Source organism: Leuresthes tenuis, unplaced genomic scaffold, assembly GCF_036924035.1.
Source record: "Leuresthes tenuis unplaced genomic scaffold, fLeuTen1.0.hap1 SCAF_5, whole genome shotgun sequence".
In the NCBI taxonomy this organism is placed as follows: domain Eukaryota; kingdom Metazoa; phylum Chordata; class Actinopteri; order Atheriniformes; family Atherinopsidae; genus Leuresthes; species Leuresthes tenuis.
The window spans coordinates 12,929,318-12,946,119 of NW_027325359.1; the positions used below are offsets into that span (position 1 = coordinate 12,929,318).

The 16,802-nt window shown below is 39.3% G+C and overlaps 1 protein-coding gene across 2 annotated transcripts in view; it reads left to right on the forward strand.

The window, feature by feature from the left end:
- LOC140307293 (cGMP-inhibited 3',5'-cyclic phosphodiesterase 3A-like) overlaps window positions 1-16,802 on the forward strand; it is a 79,309-nt gene that overhangs the window by 29,331 nt on the left and 33,176 nt on the right. For both annotated transcript variants that reach the window (XM_072386105.1, XM_072386106.1), the window contains exon 2: window positions 16,159-16,209. In XM_072386105.1, coding sequence (XP_072242206.1) covers window positions 16,159-16,209 — 51 coding nt within the window. The remainder of the gene's footprint in view (window positions 1-16,158; window positions 16,210-16,802) is intronic.

A 16,802-nucleotide genomic window follows, 5' to 3' on the forward strand; every position in this document is an offset into this window, starting at 1 on the left:
ATTATTATGAAGAAAATCTGCAACTACTTCAATTCGCTGTTGACTTTTTCAGTCTCAGATAACAAAACAGAAATAAAACTAAACACGTGCCAGAAGAACTCAACAATGCTTTAGAGGCTTGAAGCGAGTGTTGCAAGAGCAGATTCTACAGGAAAACTAAAATATGTTGTCAAGTAAACTCATCTTTTATACTTAATGTCTGTGTTGTGTTTCCCACAAAAGGTTTTCACTGTCGCAAATATTAAAAATACTGAACAGCCATGCTGTTTTGTTATCTTTCATCTCATGACAACATGGCCTCTTCTGTCTCGTCATCTGGAGAAATTGTCCTTTTGATCTCTTAAAACAAAACAAAGTTGTTGGTTTTTTTCCCAGTGACCTTGAATAATTATGGATAACTCAAAGGAAACTGTTTCAAGCCAGCTTTGAAGCCAACTTTTGAATTGTCACTTCGTTTCAACTACCTGGTTTTGAGTGAATGAACTGGGCTGCGTAGTGTCAGCAGGTTTTGTTACACATTGCTGAAAACATTTTGAGGAAAAAGACACAAACAAACTTGGTTGCCGTGGCCATGTAGGAGGGAAAAATGGATTGGCTTTCAAGAATTCTTTTCAACTGGGTCTGTTGTGATTGTTCTGTCAGAGTTTCACCCATGTTTATTCTGCAGAAGCAAAACCAAATCATTGCTTGTGTATTCGGTCAAGAGCGAAACGTACATCCTAAATCAGAACATCTGTCATTTACATCTGCCTCAAAGTACATAAACCTTTTATTAAAAAAATGAACAACCCATATCTAGTTAGAAGTTACACATGAATGAAATGTAAAATTCAAAAACTAAACAAATAGATACGTAAAAAAGAGAAAGAAAACTCTTGCTTTAACACACATAAACCAGATTCTGGTACATTTGTTTAATTACTTGATCTCAGCTGTCGTGATTGTTGGGCAGCATCCATCCTGTTTTATCAGGAAATCTCATCGTGTTCGCTGCAGCTATTCGAGCACATGGTATCTACAAAGCCAAGATGAGAGACCGAATAATGCTCGTATCTCTCTGTAAGCCAACAGCTGCTAAAATAAAGCCAAATCAAACCATCTCTTTTTTGCGACGTGACATTATTGCTTAAATCAAGTGCTATGGTTGTCAAAACGTCATCTGTGGGCGGTGGCGCTCTCGATTTCGGACTTACATGAAGGAAACCGTCTTGTTTTCTTTGATCACAAAACAATGAAGTCATCCTCACAAGACAGCAAGTTATATTATGCAAGGAGAACGACATACATTTTCCTGACTTCATGACAAAACCAGATTTGTTATCTTGGCATGATGAGATGATTAACTTTTGATCTCAAGATTAAAGCAGTGAAGAATGATTTCAAGCATGGCTGTTCTTGACTTCTGTGGTGTATAGTTATGATGTATAACTTCTGGAGGTGATTTAAAGTCTGTATCTGCTAAAAATCAACAACATTCTTAACACGTTTGTAATGTACTTTTTAATTTATTACAAGACCTATCGTGAGCAAAATCCACCATTAATATTATGGTTGAGGATTTATGCTTTGGATCCGCAGAGCACCACCTACCGTCCCAGAAAGGTGAAGTAAAATATCGGAGGGAGCAATCAAGGGGAGAAGCTTGCACAATTTAGATAGAGAAGACAGTAGAAGCAATGCTGAACAAGAACTGTAAGAGTTGTGCGGCAGGAGAGTCTGTGGCCGGCGAGTGAAAGGTGCAGTTCTAATGTTACAGAAAGCAATAAAAAGTGAATGCATTACCATTCATTTGGTTGCAACCTTGTAGAATTTAGCATCCTCTTGAAATGCATTCTCTGATTCAAAACATTTATGACTGAATTACCCCAATATTAGAAGTGCTAAACAAAGCGTAGCAGATCGAGAATTTTAGTAAACAGCAGGGAGCGTCATCTGCTGGCAGGTCAATATTAGCATAATCATGGATCCCCATTCCCTGAATGAAAGAAAAAAAATGGTATACAGTTTTACCCCAAGACATTTTAAGGCCATTAAGGCTTTTTACTTATAGTAAAAAATGCACAATGTACAACATCGAGAAACACAGATCAGGCTTTATGGGAATGATAACTAATGAAGCAGGACTTTAAATAGATAATCAACATACTGTACATTATCATACACACATTGCTGTGGTATCCTCAGTGGCAGTGTCTTCTTTTATAGTATGTATAATGAAGTATAAGATAGGAAATCAAATCATTTGAAAAGAGACTTCAAACACATATGGCTAAAAGACCAAAATAAACACACTGTTGATGAAAACTATGCATATTTATGTAGGGACTTGTTTGTTCCATGTATCTATCTTTTGACAGCAGTTTTGCAATTATTTATGGGCTCCATGTTTTAAGTGGAACAGGAGGACTATTTCAGGCAATAGCTGTTCATGAGTGCTCAACTGTTTATGAAAACAGATGGTAAAGTAGAGCTTATTTATTTTATCAGGAAAAGATAAATATAGCAAACACAGGCCCAGTGAATGATTGCCGCTTTTATAATGTATGATCTTTGCTCCCTCCGTCTCGCAGTAACTAAGACAGTATCAGTGAGAACTGAGACTGATGAATGTGAGGAATGCAAGCTGACGTCAGTGGACATACCGTGGCTTCAGTCACATGGCTAGGTAAACACAAGTAGCCATTTGGCCTGGTGTGGGTGGGAGGCACCAGCAGCTCTGATCAAAAGGATCCAGGAGCAAAGTTTTCCTTTTTGAAAGTTTTTCTCCATGTTGTTGAGTGTGAAAAAAAAAGAAACAAAAGCTTTGTGTATTTTCACTAGGATTCCTTCCATGTTTGAACAGCAGACTGACAACGATTTTTTTTCTTAACCAGTGTTTTCTTAGCTTGCGGTCAGCCTTCACGCTGTTCCAGATCCTGAGCATCTGTATGCACACACATACATTTCAAGAGGATCCATGCACAGCACAGATATAAATATACATTGATATGCTGCATGTTTCCTCTACGCATGAAAAAGACGGTCTGCGGTCTGTTGGAAACAGACATTTATCTGAACAAACAAACATCCATTTAAGCTTACTCGCAAGCTTCCACCAGTTGTTGAATTAATGCAGGTGCACTGACCTCTTTATTTCCATGTTATGCTGCTTTGCACTTCTTCTCAAACAGATTTCAGAGACATGGCACTTTTCACTCCTCTACGTTTATCTACACCTACTGTTATTTGCCAGTCAGTCCAACCTCTATAGCTAACAGAATTGCATTATAGGTTAATTGGTGATTCATGATTGTGCATGGCTGGTTGTTTTATTCAAACCAAAAAAGACCTCCAATACAAGCTTCAGGTTCGAATGAGACACCGAGGACTAAACTGTGATACAAAATAAGGAATAAAATGATTTTACAGCTGTAAAAATGTTTCATGGCAGCAATTATTTTGTTTTGTCTTGTAATAGTCTTACTGTAAGGTTAGGAGTAGAGATAAGAGGTAAAAATAAACAGAAGTGAGTAATGTGAGTCTGTATGTTTGTGAGAAGCCAACCCAGCACTGGATGACTTGTTACTTTGCAGCAAAAGATGAGCTTGAGAGCTGCATGCTGAGACTGGCCTCATTCAGATGAAGGAGCTATAGTCAGACTCAGCTGGCCTCAAGGCACTGGGGCAGAAAACAGAAACCATTTTTCAAAGAAGGACTGATTATGGTGAAAAACTAGGAGTTTTTACCTGACTCTGCTATTCAATGCTTTTGTTGAGTATCACTACTTTCCCTATAGTAAACATGCCTTGTGCTACCTGCCCAAAATCAACGGCAGACAGGAAAAATTGACAATGAGCTAGCAAGATATTTTTTGTAGTGGTCAAGACTCATAGACTCATAGACTCATATGACATATGTATGTGACTCAGTTTGCATTTGTCGTGATACTTTTAAACAACATTTTACATCAGGACAGGACAGAATTAACCAATCAGATACACACACACATATCAACCAGTGTGTTCTCTAATGGATGGCTTGGCCATGTATTTTCTAGTTTTGCCTCAGACAAATTGTTGTCCTAATCTCTGGTCAAGAGGTAAGGGCAAGTATTGTGTCCAGTGCAAGTGTTATAGCATAAGTGGCCATGGACTAAACACTGTACAGCTAACATGACAGATTATTTTGCTGTAAACCGATGGTGAACAAAAAAAACCAAAAAAACCCCATGAATTTTTGACTCAACTTCTAAGTCTATTCTCATTTAAAGTTCCAGCGAGTAACATAAAGGGGTTTCTAAGGCCAAAGACACAATATGATATTCTCATCTATGTTTACTTTATGTAAACAGTAAGAATTTATGCATTTAGAAACATGTAAGCTTTATCCAAAATGCTCCAGGTCATCTTCCCCTCCTCAGCCATGTTGCACTGCCATCTTTCTACAGTAGCTTAGAGTGGACAAACCAGACACTGTCTCCTGAGCCTGCCTTCTGTGTTGTGTCCATTCTTTACAGACAATGTTAAATGGCTTTATTAAGTTACCCCCTTTCTCCCGTTAATACCTCATGATCTAAGTAAGGTAGACCTGTAGATCTGTTAGCTATAGAGGTTGCACACATACACGTTTAAGGCATGTATCTCAGAAAGTTACAGTTTAAAATAAACGCCTATGAACCACATGGACCATGTGGTCTCATTAGAGAGCTATTGTCATTTTTATTGTCATTTTCTCTTGAGCTCAACTAAAACCAAACATCATGATATACCTCTAGCAAAGGCACATCTGCTGCATCACACAGTGACAGCAGATTATTATAGCTACACTATCTTTGGTTATTATAACAACATGTATCATATAGGAGCAAGAGGCAGAGAGCTTTAAGGTAGTATACATTGTTTATTGCTTACTACCTCCATGAGCCCCACTGTGGGTATCAGTGAAAGGTTGGTTTACTGTCACTCAGCCTGTTTCCCCTGAGGACAACCAGCATCTCCCATATCTTATCCTCTTGTTTGCGTTGTTTCAAGCGATGTCTCCAGGATGACTATCAGCATGATGGCCTATTCTTAATGGATCTGTGCTTTGTCTAACAGCAAGTAGCCACTGCAGTGCGCCTTTTCCTCTGCATCTTCGTGGTCCCCCTCATACGTTTGCTTTCACTCTTTGTGGGGAAATAGTGGCCTTGGGGAATCTCAGAGACCAAACAAGCATTTCCCCAACTTAATGTTGGAGAGCTCGCCCGTGGGGTTGACCTGAGCCTCTTCTAGGAGATCAGGCTCTGTAATGTATATCCTATCCACCTGCAAAAAGAGGAAGCAGAGATTTATGCCCCCGCATGGATACACATGCTGTTTATTGGAGGCTTACTGCACGTTTATGTTTGTTCATCAGTGATTTATAAAGGATGAAGAGATGATGTGATTTAAGGGCATATGCTTGAGCGGGCAATTGCTGTCTGTTTGTTTACTGGAGTCCTGTGGGAATCTTGATAGGATTGTAAATGCTGAAAAACTGGGGTAGTTGTTTGCGTGTGTGTATGTGTGTGCGTGTGGTCTTCTCTCCGATGAGCACAGACAAAACACGGAAAACAGACCTTGCTGAGTCAGTTCAGTGAATAAAAGATGAAATAATGTATGCACTGGAGGCAGCATGCACGCTCAAGTTCCCATGCTGCTTTCATAACATTGCCTCTGACTGAACCCCATGTTCTCAGATTCTTATCTCCCATTCCCTGAATTAAGTTATAGCAAAGCCTAAGTTGGTCCCTCAAGCTATACGAATGTGATTTCAGAGAGTAGAGTTCCACATGTCATTATTTAGCAAAAACCAAACCTTTGCATCATTTCAGTATGTTTTCCACTATTTTAATGTAAAGGTCAGGTGTGCATTGTTTTTTTTTTTATTCAACTGTTCATTAACTCAGAAAAATCCAGGTTGATGTACGTAGTCTCATCAAAAAGAAATATTGCCTCCCATCCCAGCCAGACTTATGGCTTCATAAAAGCATTTTAGAGTGGAACTGTAACACCCAAACATTTTTCCACTGCTTGAATAGTACAAATGAGCAATAAAAGAGAGACAATGTCAACGGATCCTTTGATCCGCTTGCCTTCCGTCTGGCCTTCAGTAATGCTACGTACATTTTACAGAAAGTGTTACAGTGTTATCGTGCCTATTTCTAACGAAATATCTGAACATTGTTGCTGAGGCAGGGTGCAGAGATGGATGATGTTGAAATGCACCTTGTTTCTTAACATTGTTTAGGTCAGTGACCTTGACTCACATGTTCAAATGCCTTACTTCACAGCTGACTTATAGTACTGCACAAAAATCTTTAGCCAACTCTAAGTTCTTTATATATTTATCCTGTAAAACAGGAAATAGATGCAGCAATTTATTGAAACATGTTTAAACATAAGTGGAGATACTGAATGTAAAACAGTATATTCTTCAGCACAGCCTGAACCCTCGTAGACAAACTTAAACCCTCTTAGACAAAGTAGTCTTCAGGAATAGTTCTCCAGATCCTTTGAATGGCATTTCAAAGCTCCTCTTTGGATGTTGGCTGCCTTTTGTTCCATTCTCTGTCAAGATGATCCCACACTGCTTCAATAATGTTGAGGTCCGGGCTCAGGGGAGGATTCATCACTCCATAAGACCTGTTGCCACTGATTTCCAGTCCAGTTCTTGTGTCCTTTGGCATACCTCAGCCTTTTCTCCCTGTTTCCTTTCCATGAGAATGGCTTCTTGACAGCCACTTTTCCATGGAGACTGTTTCTGATGAGGCTTCAGTGAGCAGAAGATGAATTAGCTAAAGGTTCAGATGCATCTCTCAGTGTCAGTTTTTTTTTTATTTTGCCTGTTTCTTCATAGATATCACTTTCATATATCGTTCGTTGGATATAGACACTTTTTTAGGCATGACATTTCTTCTTTTGTCCTTAACTTTTCTCCTCAACTCCAGTGTCCTCAGATTTGATAAGGACAAACTGCACAGCAATCTGAGATATGCTAAGTTCACAGCTAACTGCACTTTGGAAATCAACTTGTTGGGGAAATTTTTTTTATTTTATGTCTGTCAGACATAGTTAAACTTACCCTCTGGGATTTTGTTAGATGCAAATTTAGAAATGGGAACAAATTAAGAATCTTTATAACAGACTGCTTGTTACAAAGAGTCTGAAAATAAAGTGGGTTCTCCCTTTGGTTCATCCCTTGAGTTGGGTGTATTTTTAAGCTTAAGAGATACATTGGTAAGTGAAAGGAGGTCAGTAAAATGACTGAAAATGATTGAAAAAGCAGCCAATGTACAAAGAAGAACTTTGAAGGGTCTTCAGCCTATATGACTATTGCTCAAGAGCACTAGATTAGATTAAGTCTGATTTATTGGAAGCTAAATATAAAATATATAAAGCCTTAAAGGCTATACATAATTAAGCAACTGTAAGAAACAATTATTGATATCTAACAATAAAGTTGACAGCAGCCATATCAAAAGCTGCACGCCTGCTATCTAGCAACAAATTGCATTTATATTAGATATATTATCTGTATTATCTACATAATATATACTACCTGTCAAGGAGAAAAAAAAAAGCTCAGCATCACTCAGAAGATCTTTGTTCTTCCTTAGCAGTTTCCATTTGGGAAAAGCAACACCAGCGTTTATTCTTGTTTTCTTCCCTCACTTAATCCAAATCATCTTAGCCTCATTGTGTTTCCGCTTCTTTGAAGAGGCTGATTCACACGCCTTTGCTTGTTCTTGCTGTTCATAACAAGTATGAGCTTCTATTTCTCAAATGTGCACCTTCAAGCTTCTCACAAAACGTTCTCAACCTCTAATTCCTCCACCTTCGTCATCTTCGTTGCCCTCCGAACAGTATTCTTCTTCATACTTTTGTAATGATGGTAAAACGGTGGTACTCTTCCATGTAGAAGAACCCATAATAGTGTCATAATAGGTCCTAATAGTGTAACAGTTCATTCAGCAAATTGATTAAATACTAAGAGAAATATAGATTTTTCTACAGTCAAATAATTGTTTCCCTCTTTAATCTTTGCTATTGTAACAAAGGGTAACTTTAAAGGTGTGGGTGCTTAAAAGTGACCAATAGGCTTCAATATTCCTACTAGAACGGCAGAGTTTTCAGAGGTTCTCACAAATTATTGGGTGATACCTAGAGCCCTCTTTTATCTGCAGTTTAAGATCAACATACAGGTGTAGTCACCTTTGGGAAAACATATCAACCCCTGGATAACTGTGAAAGCTAATTCTATCTGTATTTCAGAGAAAGAAAAATGACTTTAGGCTTATTAGATGACTTGCACTGTCACAGCCCATTTATTTTGGCATAACTCTTCGGAAGAAGTGTGCTGTGGCCAGAGAGTAGCTGCCATTGTTGACACACTGCATACTGTTCAAATCAACTGGGAATTAAACCACACAAAGCCCACTGGCACCTTACAGACTGAACAGACGAGAGTCTTGTAAAACAAACAAACAACTTAGTGCTGTGTTCCCTTTGCAGCCCTCCAGGTCCCAGCAGCAATCCTGACTGTACCATTATACACTAATGGCCTTAGCATGCTTTTTTTGAGATGATTGGCCAAGTCTACGTAGCCAGTTCCTCTCTGAATCTTTGGACCTGGGAGCTCAAGAAAAAAAGATCCTGTAGTACATAGTGTGTACATAAATAAAGTAAACACAGCATCATTTCTAATCATGAAGCTTCATTGTTGAGATTTTGATAATATATCATGCTGTCATTATAGGCTCAGAGACCTGACACATTTCTTACTGTTGTGTTGGATCGTTTTTCAAGGTCAGAATATGGGGTACTTCCATCGAGGTTTTCTCTGCGTCACAGCATCCTCATTTCATGTGCTTTCAACCTGGGAGTTTGACAGATCTATCTGTGGTTGAGACTCATACACTGGGTCTTTCAAGGATCAGGCTAAGTGTCTCCCAGGAAACATAAAGACCATAAATCCCATTAGTCACACTTCAGAAATTAGAAGCGTCTGAATAAGAATGTGTGAAGAATAGACGAGGGGTAAACGCAAGCTGGAGTGAAAATGCAGGTCTTGTGTGAGATCATATTTGTGCTGGTGAGCGTTTTCAATGTGCGATATTATACATTAAGTGTGTGTTTTGCTCGTCGCTGCATGAGAAATAGAGTGTAAATATGCTTCTAGGTGTGCACGTGCTAATCTTTGCACACTCACACACACACACACACACACATACATACAAGTATGTTCCTCATTCCCTTGGCAGCCCACCCCGATAGTTCCCTTCCCTTCGGTGATGACGCAAATGGACTACGATTACTGACCCCCACAGTAAAACCTGTAAAACATTAGCCAGCATGATTAGGAATGACTCTCTATACTCTCCTCTCAGCAGTCAGGCAGGGCAGGATTTATTAGTGTCCTTCACTGGCTGCTGCACCCTGGATGGATGTGGCAGAAGAGAAGGTGGGGCAGGATCTACTGAGGCACATGGAAAAGGGGGGTCAAGTTTGTTGCTTTTACACACCTTGTAGTTTCCCCATACACCATTCACATACCTGTTAATGCTTTTATCATCTCTTTCTTTTCATTTTCTCGTGACAACTTGTGTGCATCCAGGACAGACAGTCAACTGATTTTTTTCAGAGGAAGATGAAAGTTTGTACTGATTGCCATATTGATATTGAAAACGCCTCATTTCCATGCAATATATCATTTGGTTAGCATGTGGAAATCCTCCAAGATAATTCTCCTGCTCCAGTGTCAGTGATACTGCAGATTTTCATTGTTTGTAAGATTAGTTCAGCTATCCACATGCACAATTTAGAAATCCATAAGGCTCACAGTTATAAAGAAAGTAAGCTAATATCCAACTAGGGTGACCTGCATCTGTCTACACTTCAGAGCAAGGGCTACATAATGAGATCCTGGTAGACCAAAAGATTCTATCATCAAAGCTTCCTGCATTCAGATAGCATTTAATGAAAGTGTTTAAATTTATACTGTGGATAATGCCCTATTAGTTGTCTTATAAATGTTTATGTCATCTGGTGCCATTATCAAATCCAATTCATGTCATTATGCTGGGATTACATTAAAATATGTGCAGTATTCATTGGAGAAAAAAAGAAAACAAAAGATGTAACAGCAAAGAGGGTTAAACCACTAAAAAAAAAAAAAACTAATTATGAGAACACCTCCACCTGCAGGTCCAAAACAAGATTACATCTCAGTGTCAAAGTTATGATGAGCAATGTTAGCTGTGATGAAAGTGAGTATAAAGATCTTTGATTGTTGCCTCGATTGCATCCTTTCAGTTAAGCTTTCATTTCTGAGGCCTCTGTACAGCAAGTTTTAGAGGAATCTGACCTACTTTCTTTTTGTCAGCTGAAGTAAAAGTGAGTGAGGAGATGTCTGAGTCAAGAACTACAGACGTCACGACAGAGAGCAGAGATAAAAGAACAATATTCAGAGCCCTCAAAGTATGCTTGTGTGAGTGCACATGTGCTCATTCAGAGAGCATACAGTATGTGAATTAATGAGTTTACACACCCCGCTATAATAAAGAGCATTGTGTGTTCAACATGGACAGAGAGGGGGTTCATAAAACCCTTAGAGGGGAATTCTTCAGCACCACCTTAATTAATGCAACAACAAAGATGAGCACAGGGGGACCTTAAGCTACGTCCTGTAACTGTCAAACTGTGCTCAGTGGACGCTATCTTTGCATCATCATAAATCTAACATACTAACAAGCTAACACAGTAACTGAAGATCCAAATAGGCACATATTAACGTCATTCATATGAAACCACCAAAGAGGGGAAAAATAGGACAGCCAAGAAGAAGAAAAAAGGAGGGGGGGTAGAGAAAAGCGGAAGGTTATTCCTGATTGAATGAGGAGGATGAGACAGTTTCTAGTTCATTTCATGACCAGGATTTTGGCTTATTACGAGGCTTCAGGTTGATGGGTGTGAAAGTGAAAAAGCTTTGACTTGTGCTGCTGTAGCTGCCGCCACTTCACACCCGCAGAGAAGTGGTTCTCGACTGGATATTGGCTGCAGCAAGTTAAACAACAAGCATATTCCAATAGTTTGTTTGTTCTTAGACACTGTGGTGTTTGCCCAGCACCTCAGAGGCACGGCACCTTGCCGCAGTGGTGGACTGGACAAGGCTACATATTGGCATCCTCGCTGCTGCCGTCATAACACTCTGAGCAAGGAAGGCTGGGAGTTTACTTGGCTGCTTTTGTTTTGACTCCAGAGAGTACATCTCAGTCACAAAGGGGAATGGCCATATATATTCATGACATACTACAGTATATATTTACACTCTGATGATCCCTCATGTTTTTACCTGCATGCCGTCAAATATTTCAATCAGCAATAATCAGCTTATGAAAGGCAGACATAAACTGAAGCAGAAGTTAAAATCTGAATCTGTCAACTTTCCTTTTCTCCATACTGGGCCTGAAGAATTTTCAATAAAAACTATATTGAAATTGGGTGCAAGATCCATCCTTATTTGGGACAAAAAAGCATTGCTCTTCTAAAGATCACCTGAACCTTTATGAGGTTTATCAGTTTGAGTTGCTACTGTCTTCGCCCTAGTAGTTGTCTGAGGATTATGCCTAACTGCCAGCGCTCATCTTATATAAGACATGGACTTAACCACTGTCAGCTGCCATCTTGGTCTATCTGGACACAGAACTAACCATATTTGGATGAAAGGGTTGAGCATTTGAATGATAGTTGAAACCTGAGTTGATTGACAAAAATTGTCTCTTTGAAGCTTGATATGTATTTTATTGTGGAAGCATTTTCTGAAGAGCAACCTGCAGCTTGATCAGAGGGAGCTAATGTAGCTAATAACAGCATGCTGACTTGTGGACAAATTACACTGAATTAGTATTTGTTGAGAGAAGTTAACACTTTGTAAACAGGAGTCTGCAGATGTTTCTGAACCAAACCGTCAATGATTTCAGTTTTAGGCAATTCATATTGTACTTACAGTACAGGCTACAGGAGGGCTCTGTTTAACTTGGATTTTCCAACACGTATTTTCAGTTATGATACTAAGGGCGACCTCTTGGCAAGCGTGCAATATGCTATTCATGACTATATTTTTTCGTTACAATAGAATGGCGTAGAAATAAGTACTGATGCGTTTGTATGACATTAAATCGCCCTCTTTTTACTCCTCAGTCTGTAGATCCATTAGAAGTAGAAGTTCAATGCTTCGGAAACATTGACTGATAAATTAGAAGAGAATTACTGTTGTCCACAGCTGATGTGAATTGCATGAAAAGACTCATTTTCATGAAATTTCAAAATGCATCTGAACATATTGATAATTCTGCAACTGCTGATTTGAAAAAAAAAGACCTGTGCTGCTACACAGAACCCTTCACTGTGATTATAAGATGACATGAAAATAACACCAGGTTGCTAAATAATAACCTCATATAACACTAAATGCATTGGCCTGGTCCACTGGACTTTCTATCCTGTTCTTCTTTTATGTGAGAGGTGTTGTGTTGCTGTAACTGCAAAACTGTTCAAATCCTGTTATGTTGGATTCCAAAGTATTATCTCGGTAGTTATGACGTCAGCTATAGGAGAAATATAACTGAAGCGGTTCAAATAATTATGAACCTCTAGAAGACTTTTTCATCTTTTACTTCTCTCGTTGCATGCTCCAAATTTGAGTTTCGTGTTTATGTCATGCCTCTATGTGACTTATAGATGATGAACATAGAAATTCATTATTCTGCTGCTGTCATCATACATCAACATGATGGACACGGTCATTCGGAGCGATGAGACCAGGGATGTACCTGGTTACCAACCCGCGCCCTTCTTTATTTATTCATAATTGAAAGAAATTCTTTTGCCACAAGACACTCACCAAGTTTTTTTATGAAAAAGATTGAATACAATCATCAAATATACACAATTGTGTTCCAAAGCCAAAATGAGTGACAGGAATTTCAAACCAAATTCACGGTGATATATTTGAAACATGTAGACTGGTACAGAGGGAGGGTACTTGAACTCATTTTACTCAATACCAATTTAGATGACTGCATCGTCTTCTAGATTAAGCTGAAATGAACAACTATGTATTTGTCCTCTGTATCTATTTCACTGCTGTTTATTTCTTAAGAGCATGAGTCTGAGCAGTGAAGCACCGGAATGCACTTGCAATTGGCCACAAGTCTCATAACATGAGCTCATACATAGTCTCAACTCTCACTGAGTGTGTCATGTTACTCCGTTAGATGTGTCATAATTATTGAAAGACATACAGCGCTTCAATTTTTGGAGACACATGCTATTTTTTTTCTCTCTGGGACAGTTTTCAGTCACTCATAAATCTGTATTACTGTGTGTGATGGAAAGTCACTGAGTTACGGGGACCCATAATGAATCTAACAGAGGGTGAAAGAAAGGGCACAACTTCTGCAACGTTGTTATTTTTCCCAGTAGGTGTACTGGAGCTGTAGGACAAAAACAAATCCATTTGGAAGGTTTACTGCTTCAGCTGCGCTGTACTGCCTGGAGGGTGTCCATGAAAAACCAGGAGATATCTAAGAAATCATTCATGTGTGGTTTTACCTCCTCAGACATAACATTGGCAGTGATCTGTCATATGTTTTAAGTTTAATTTTAAACTGCTCCTCACTGTTTTTAGGCAAAAAACAAGGTTATAGAGAATTATGGGCTTTGTTTTATTGTTTCTTATCATAATTGTTTGCAGAGGATGATCTAGCATTAACCTTATTCTGTGTTTTTTCTACACACAAATGTTTCAGTTTTTTTAAGTGAACATGAACTCCACTGTGGACTGTAATTTCATTCTTTACTGTTAAAATGTTATGCTCAGCATTGATTTTTTTTTCTTTTTGGCATGTGAACAGGAGTGTTCAGACTTCAGTGTAGTCTGAGTCTGTCTCTGAAAGGCTGTTTATATGTGTGAGCCTGGAAATTCTCACATATAGTAGAATGTCCTCATGGAGCAGGACTTTACTGCGACCGCGGAGGATCCCACTGCCGGCTCTTACACTGTAAAAGTAAAATCCTGGAGTCAGAGTAATAAAGAATAAGACAAACAGCACTGACTGGCCTACGCTATCATTTACAGAGATTTACATCTCGTACGTGCGTCTTTTACACAACTGATTGCTTGTTGACTTCCTTTCTGCATCTAGTTTGGTTATTTCAGTGCACGAGAAGGTACGTGCACATTTGATGGAGCTTTTAAGAGATTCACTGATATTATCACACTGATAATCAGGGAATCCAGGGTCTAACTGTGGTGGCAAGGCGAGAAAATGCAGTGTGTGCTCATGTTTGCTGAAAAAGCCCACATATGTGGATTTATTAAACTTCTTAAACGTCACACAATGGAACAGCTCTTGCATTGCTCCTTATGAGGGGCGTGCATATCCTTGTTTACCATCAGGGTCACCATGTTTTGTGCTGCATTGCCTTTTGTTGCTAGAACCTTGACCAAAGGACGAGGTGTACAATGACTAACCCCTCAAAGATTCCAACAGATCAGATACTGTGTCCTGCTCAGTCAAATATATCAAAAGCTTGTTTGTTTATCAAAGTGCAATGCAAAGTTATATGAATTAAAAATACACGACTTGCTACTTCTCCCAACTTGATTTACGGCACAGATCCTTAAATGCCCTTAAAAACTTTTTCCGCACATTACTACACTGCCAACTACTCCTTCCTGTGAGGGATGGGTCCTTTGTGACTTACTCCCAAGTTTGGAACAATTTGGGTTATTTCACATGAGAAGTCGCTCTCCGTGCTTTCTTTTGCGGGCCTGAAATGGGTGGAGCTCAGCTGGGAAGAGAAACTTAGTGGATTTATCAATATTTCAGGAATATTTGGCTTGATATGTGGTAGCACCTGGGGGGTTGTTTGTTTATGTCAGCTGCTTTCAGTCATAGAGTTGGTGGTTTACTGTTCACATAATGAACTAATGATATAGATTTGAAGTCTTTGGGGACGATGACCAGTCAACAGCCGAATTCTCCTCTGTGTGACACACTTAATGTTTGTTGACATCAGTGATTTTGTTTAACGTGGCTGTTAATCAGTTAGATATGTTTACGTAATCTTGCATAATGTCAATTATCTATTTTTTTTAACTTATTTTAATTTGAACTACTTTTTACAAAGAAAAAATTGCCTCTGACAAGTGTTGACCAGGAGGTCTGTGGCTTATCTAAATGACCTAGGATATCAATGCAAGACATTGTTACTACAAAGAGACATTGCTACTGAATTTTTTTCACTGAACTTCATTGAAGTTGGGTAAGAAGAATCCAATAGATAAGCATTTCAGTAGATAAAACAAAAGAGCAAAAGAAGTACAAGTTGTTTTAAAAGAAAAAAATCGAATTAAGTTACCTTAGAATTCAGTTTAGGGAGCAGTAACTCTACTGCACTGTGGGGAAACACTGACAAAACAACACTGCTGTCCAGACGGGCCCACTGCAAAAGATAGGGAGCTGTTCTCAATGTTTTCACTCACAGCATGACACAACTCTAGTATAACACACCAAAATGATCAACTTGGCTTTTATACTGAGCCTCTTACTTCTGTGTACGCAAGAACATTCATAAACAGGCTGGGTTTGCATCTCATTTCTGGGGCTAAGAACCCTAACAGAAATAAAGGAGTTTAGTACCGACTTCTCCTGGAACATGTTCATTGAAAAATCAGTGACAGAGCTATGCTTGTGCATGTGGAGAATCCCAGGAAAATAGAAAACCTGGGTTCACAATGCCTGTGGGAGTGCACCGGGGCTGGTAATTAGCCAGAATAAAAATCCTCAGCCTCAGCCACAAGCCCCCCAAGGTATTGAATGGGAACTAAAGTAAACCGAACCTGTCTGGGAGATTACATTAGATGTGTGTGCTTGATGGAAAGTAAAAAAAAAAGAAAAGAAAAGACAAAACTCATTTGTGCTTTATGAGCATTCCCATTGCTCACACCCCTCCCCTTCTTTGCGTCACCATTTTTGCTCCTCCTCCTTTCTCCCATAGTTTATCTACATTATGTTGATGCCTTTGTTGTAGGACACTAACAGAAACAGGATGTGCAAAAATGCGGTTTGAACATTTCTCTCTTTGTTTCCCACAGATGCTCCCCCGCTCAGACTGGGACCACAAGAGAGGCCCACGAGGATCACAGGTCAGCACTGTCCACAGAAAAAGAGACACTTCAGTAATAGAAGTAATGGTTAACAGCACACAGGAAGGTCCCTGAACAGAGCTCCATCATCGCCTACACACACACCTTATGCATGATGCTACAAGGCCTGTTCACCCACTCATTGTACATGTTAAACCGCATGTTGATAGGTGTCACTTCCCACCAGTGGTGTCCTTGTTGTACCATTAGTTTAAAGGACAGATGTACTGTATGTGATTTGGCTATAAGAGGCTACAAAAGCCACTAAAGGCCAAGGGAATGGATACACTAGAAAGACCCAAGGGAAACAGCTTGTAGAGGACACACACACAGCCACATCCTTGATTTAACCTTCCCCGTCTTTTGTAGAGGGGGGAATTTGTGGATGTGCTTAGGAATTGATGTATTGAGCTGCCACAGAGGTACAGGGCAGGAATCCAGAGCACATGAAGAACAAACAATGCCCTTGGCATTGGCATCGCCATATACAGTATGAGTGTGTCCTGTACTTCATGTTCTCCTATCAGAAGGATATCCTTTAGAAATAAATAGACAGTTAGACAGTGTATCCATGCTGACAGTTTACAGCATGC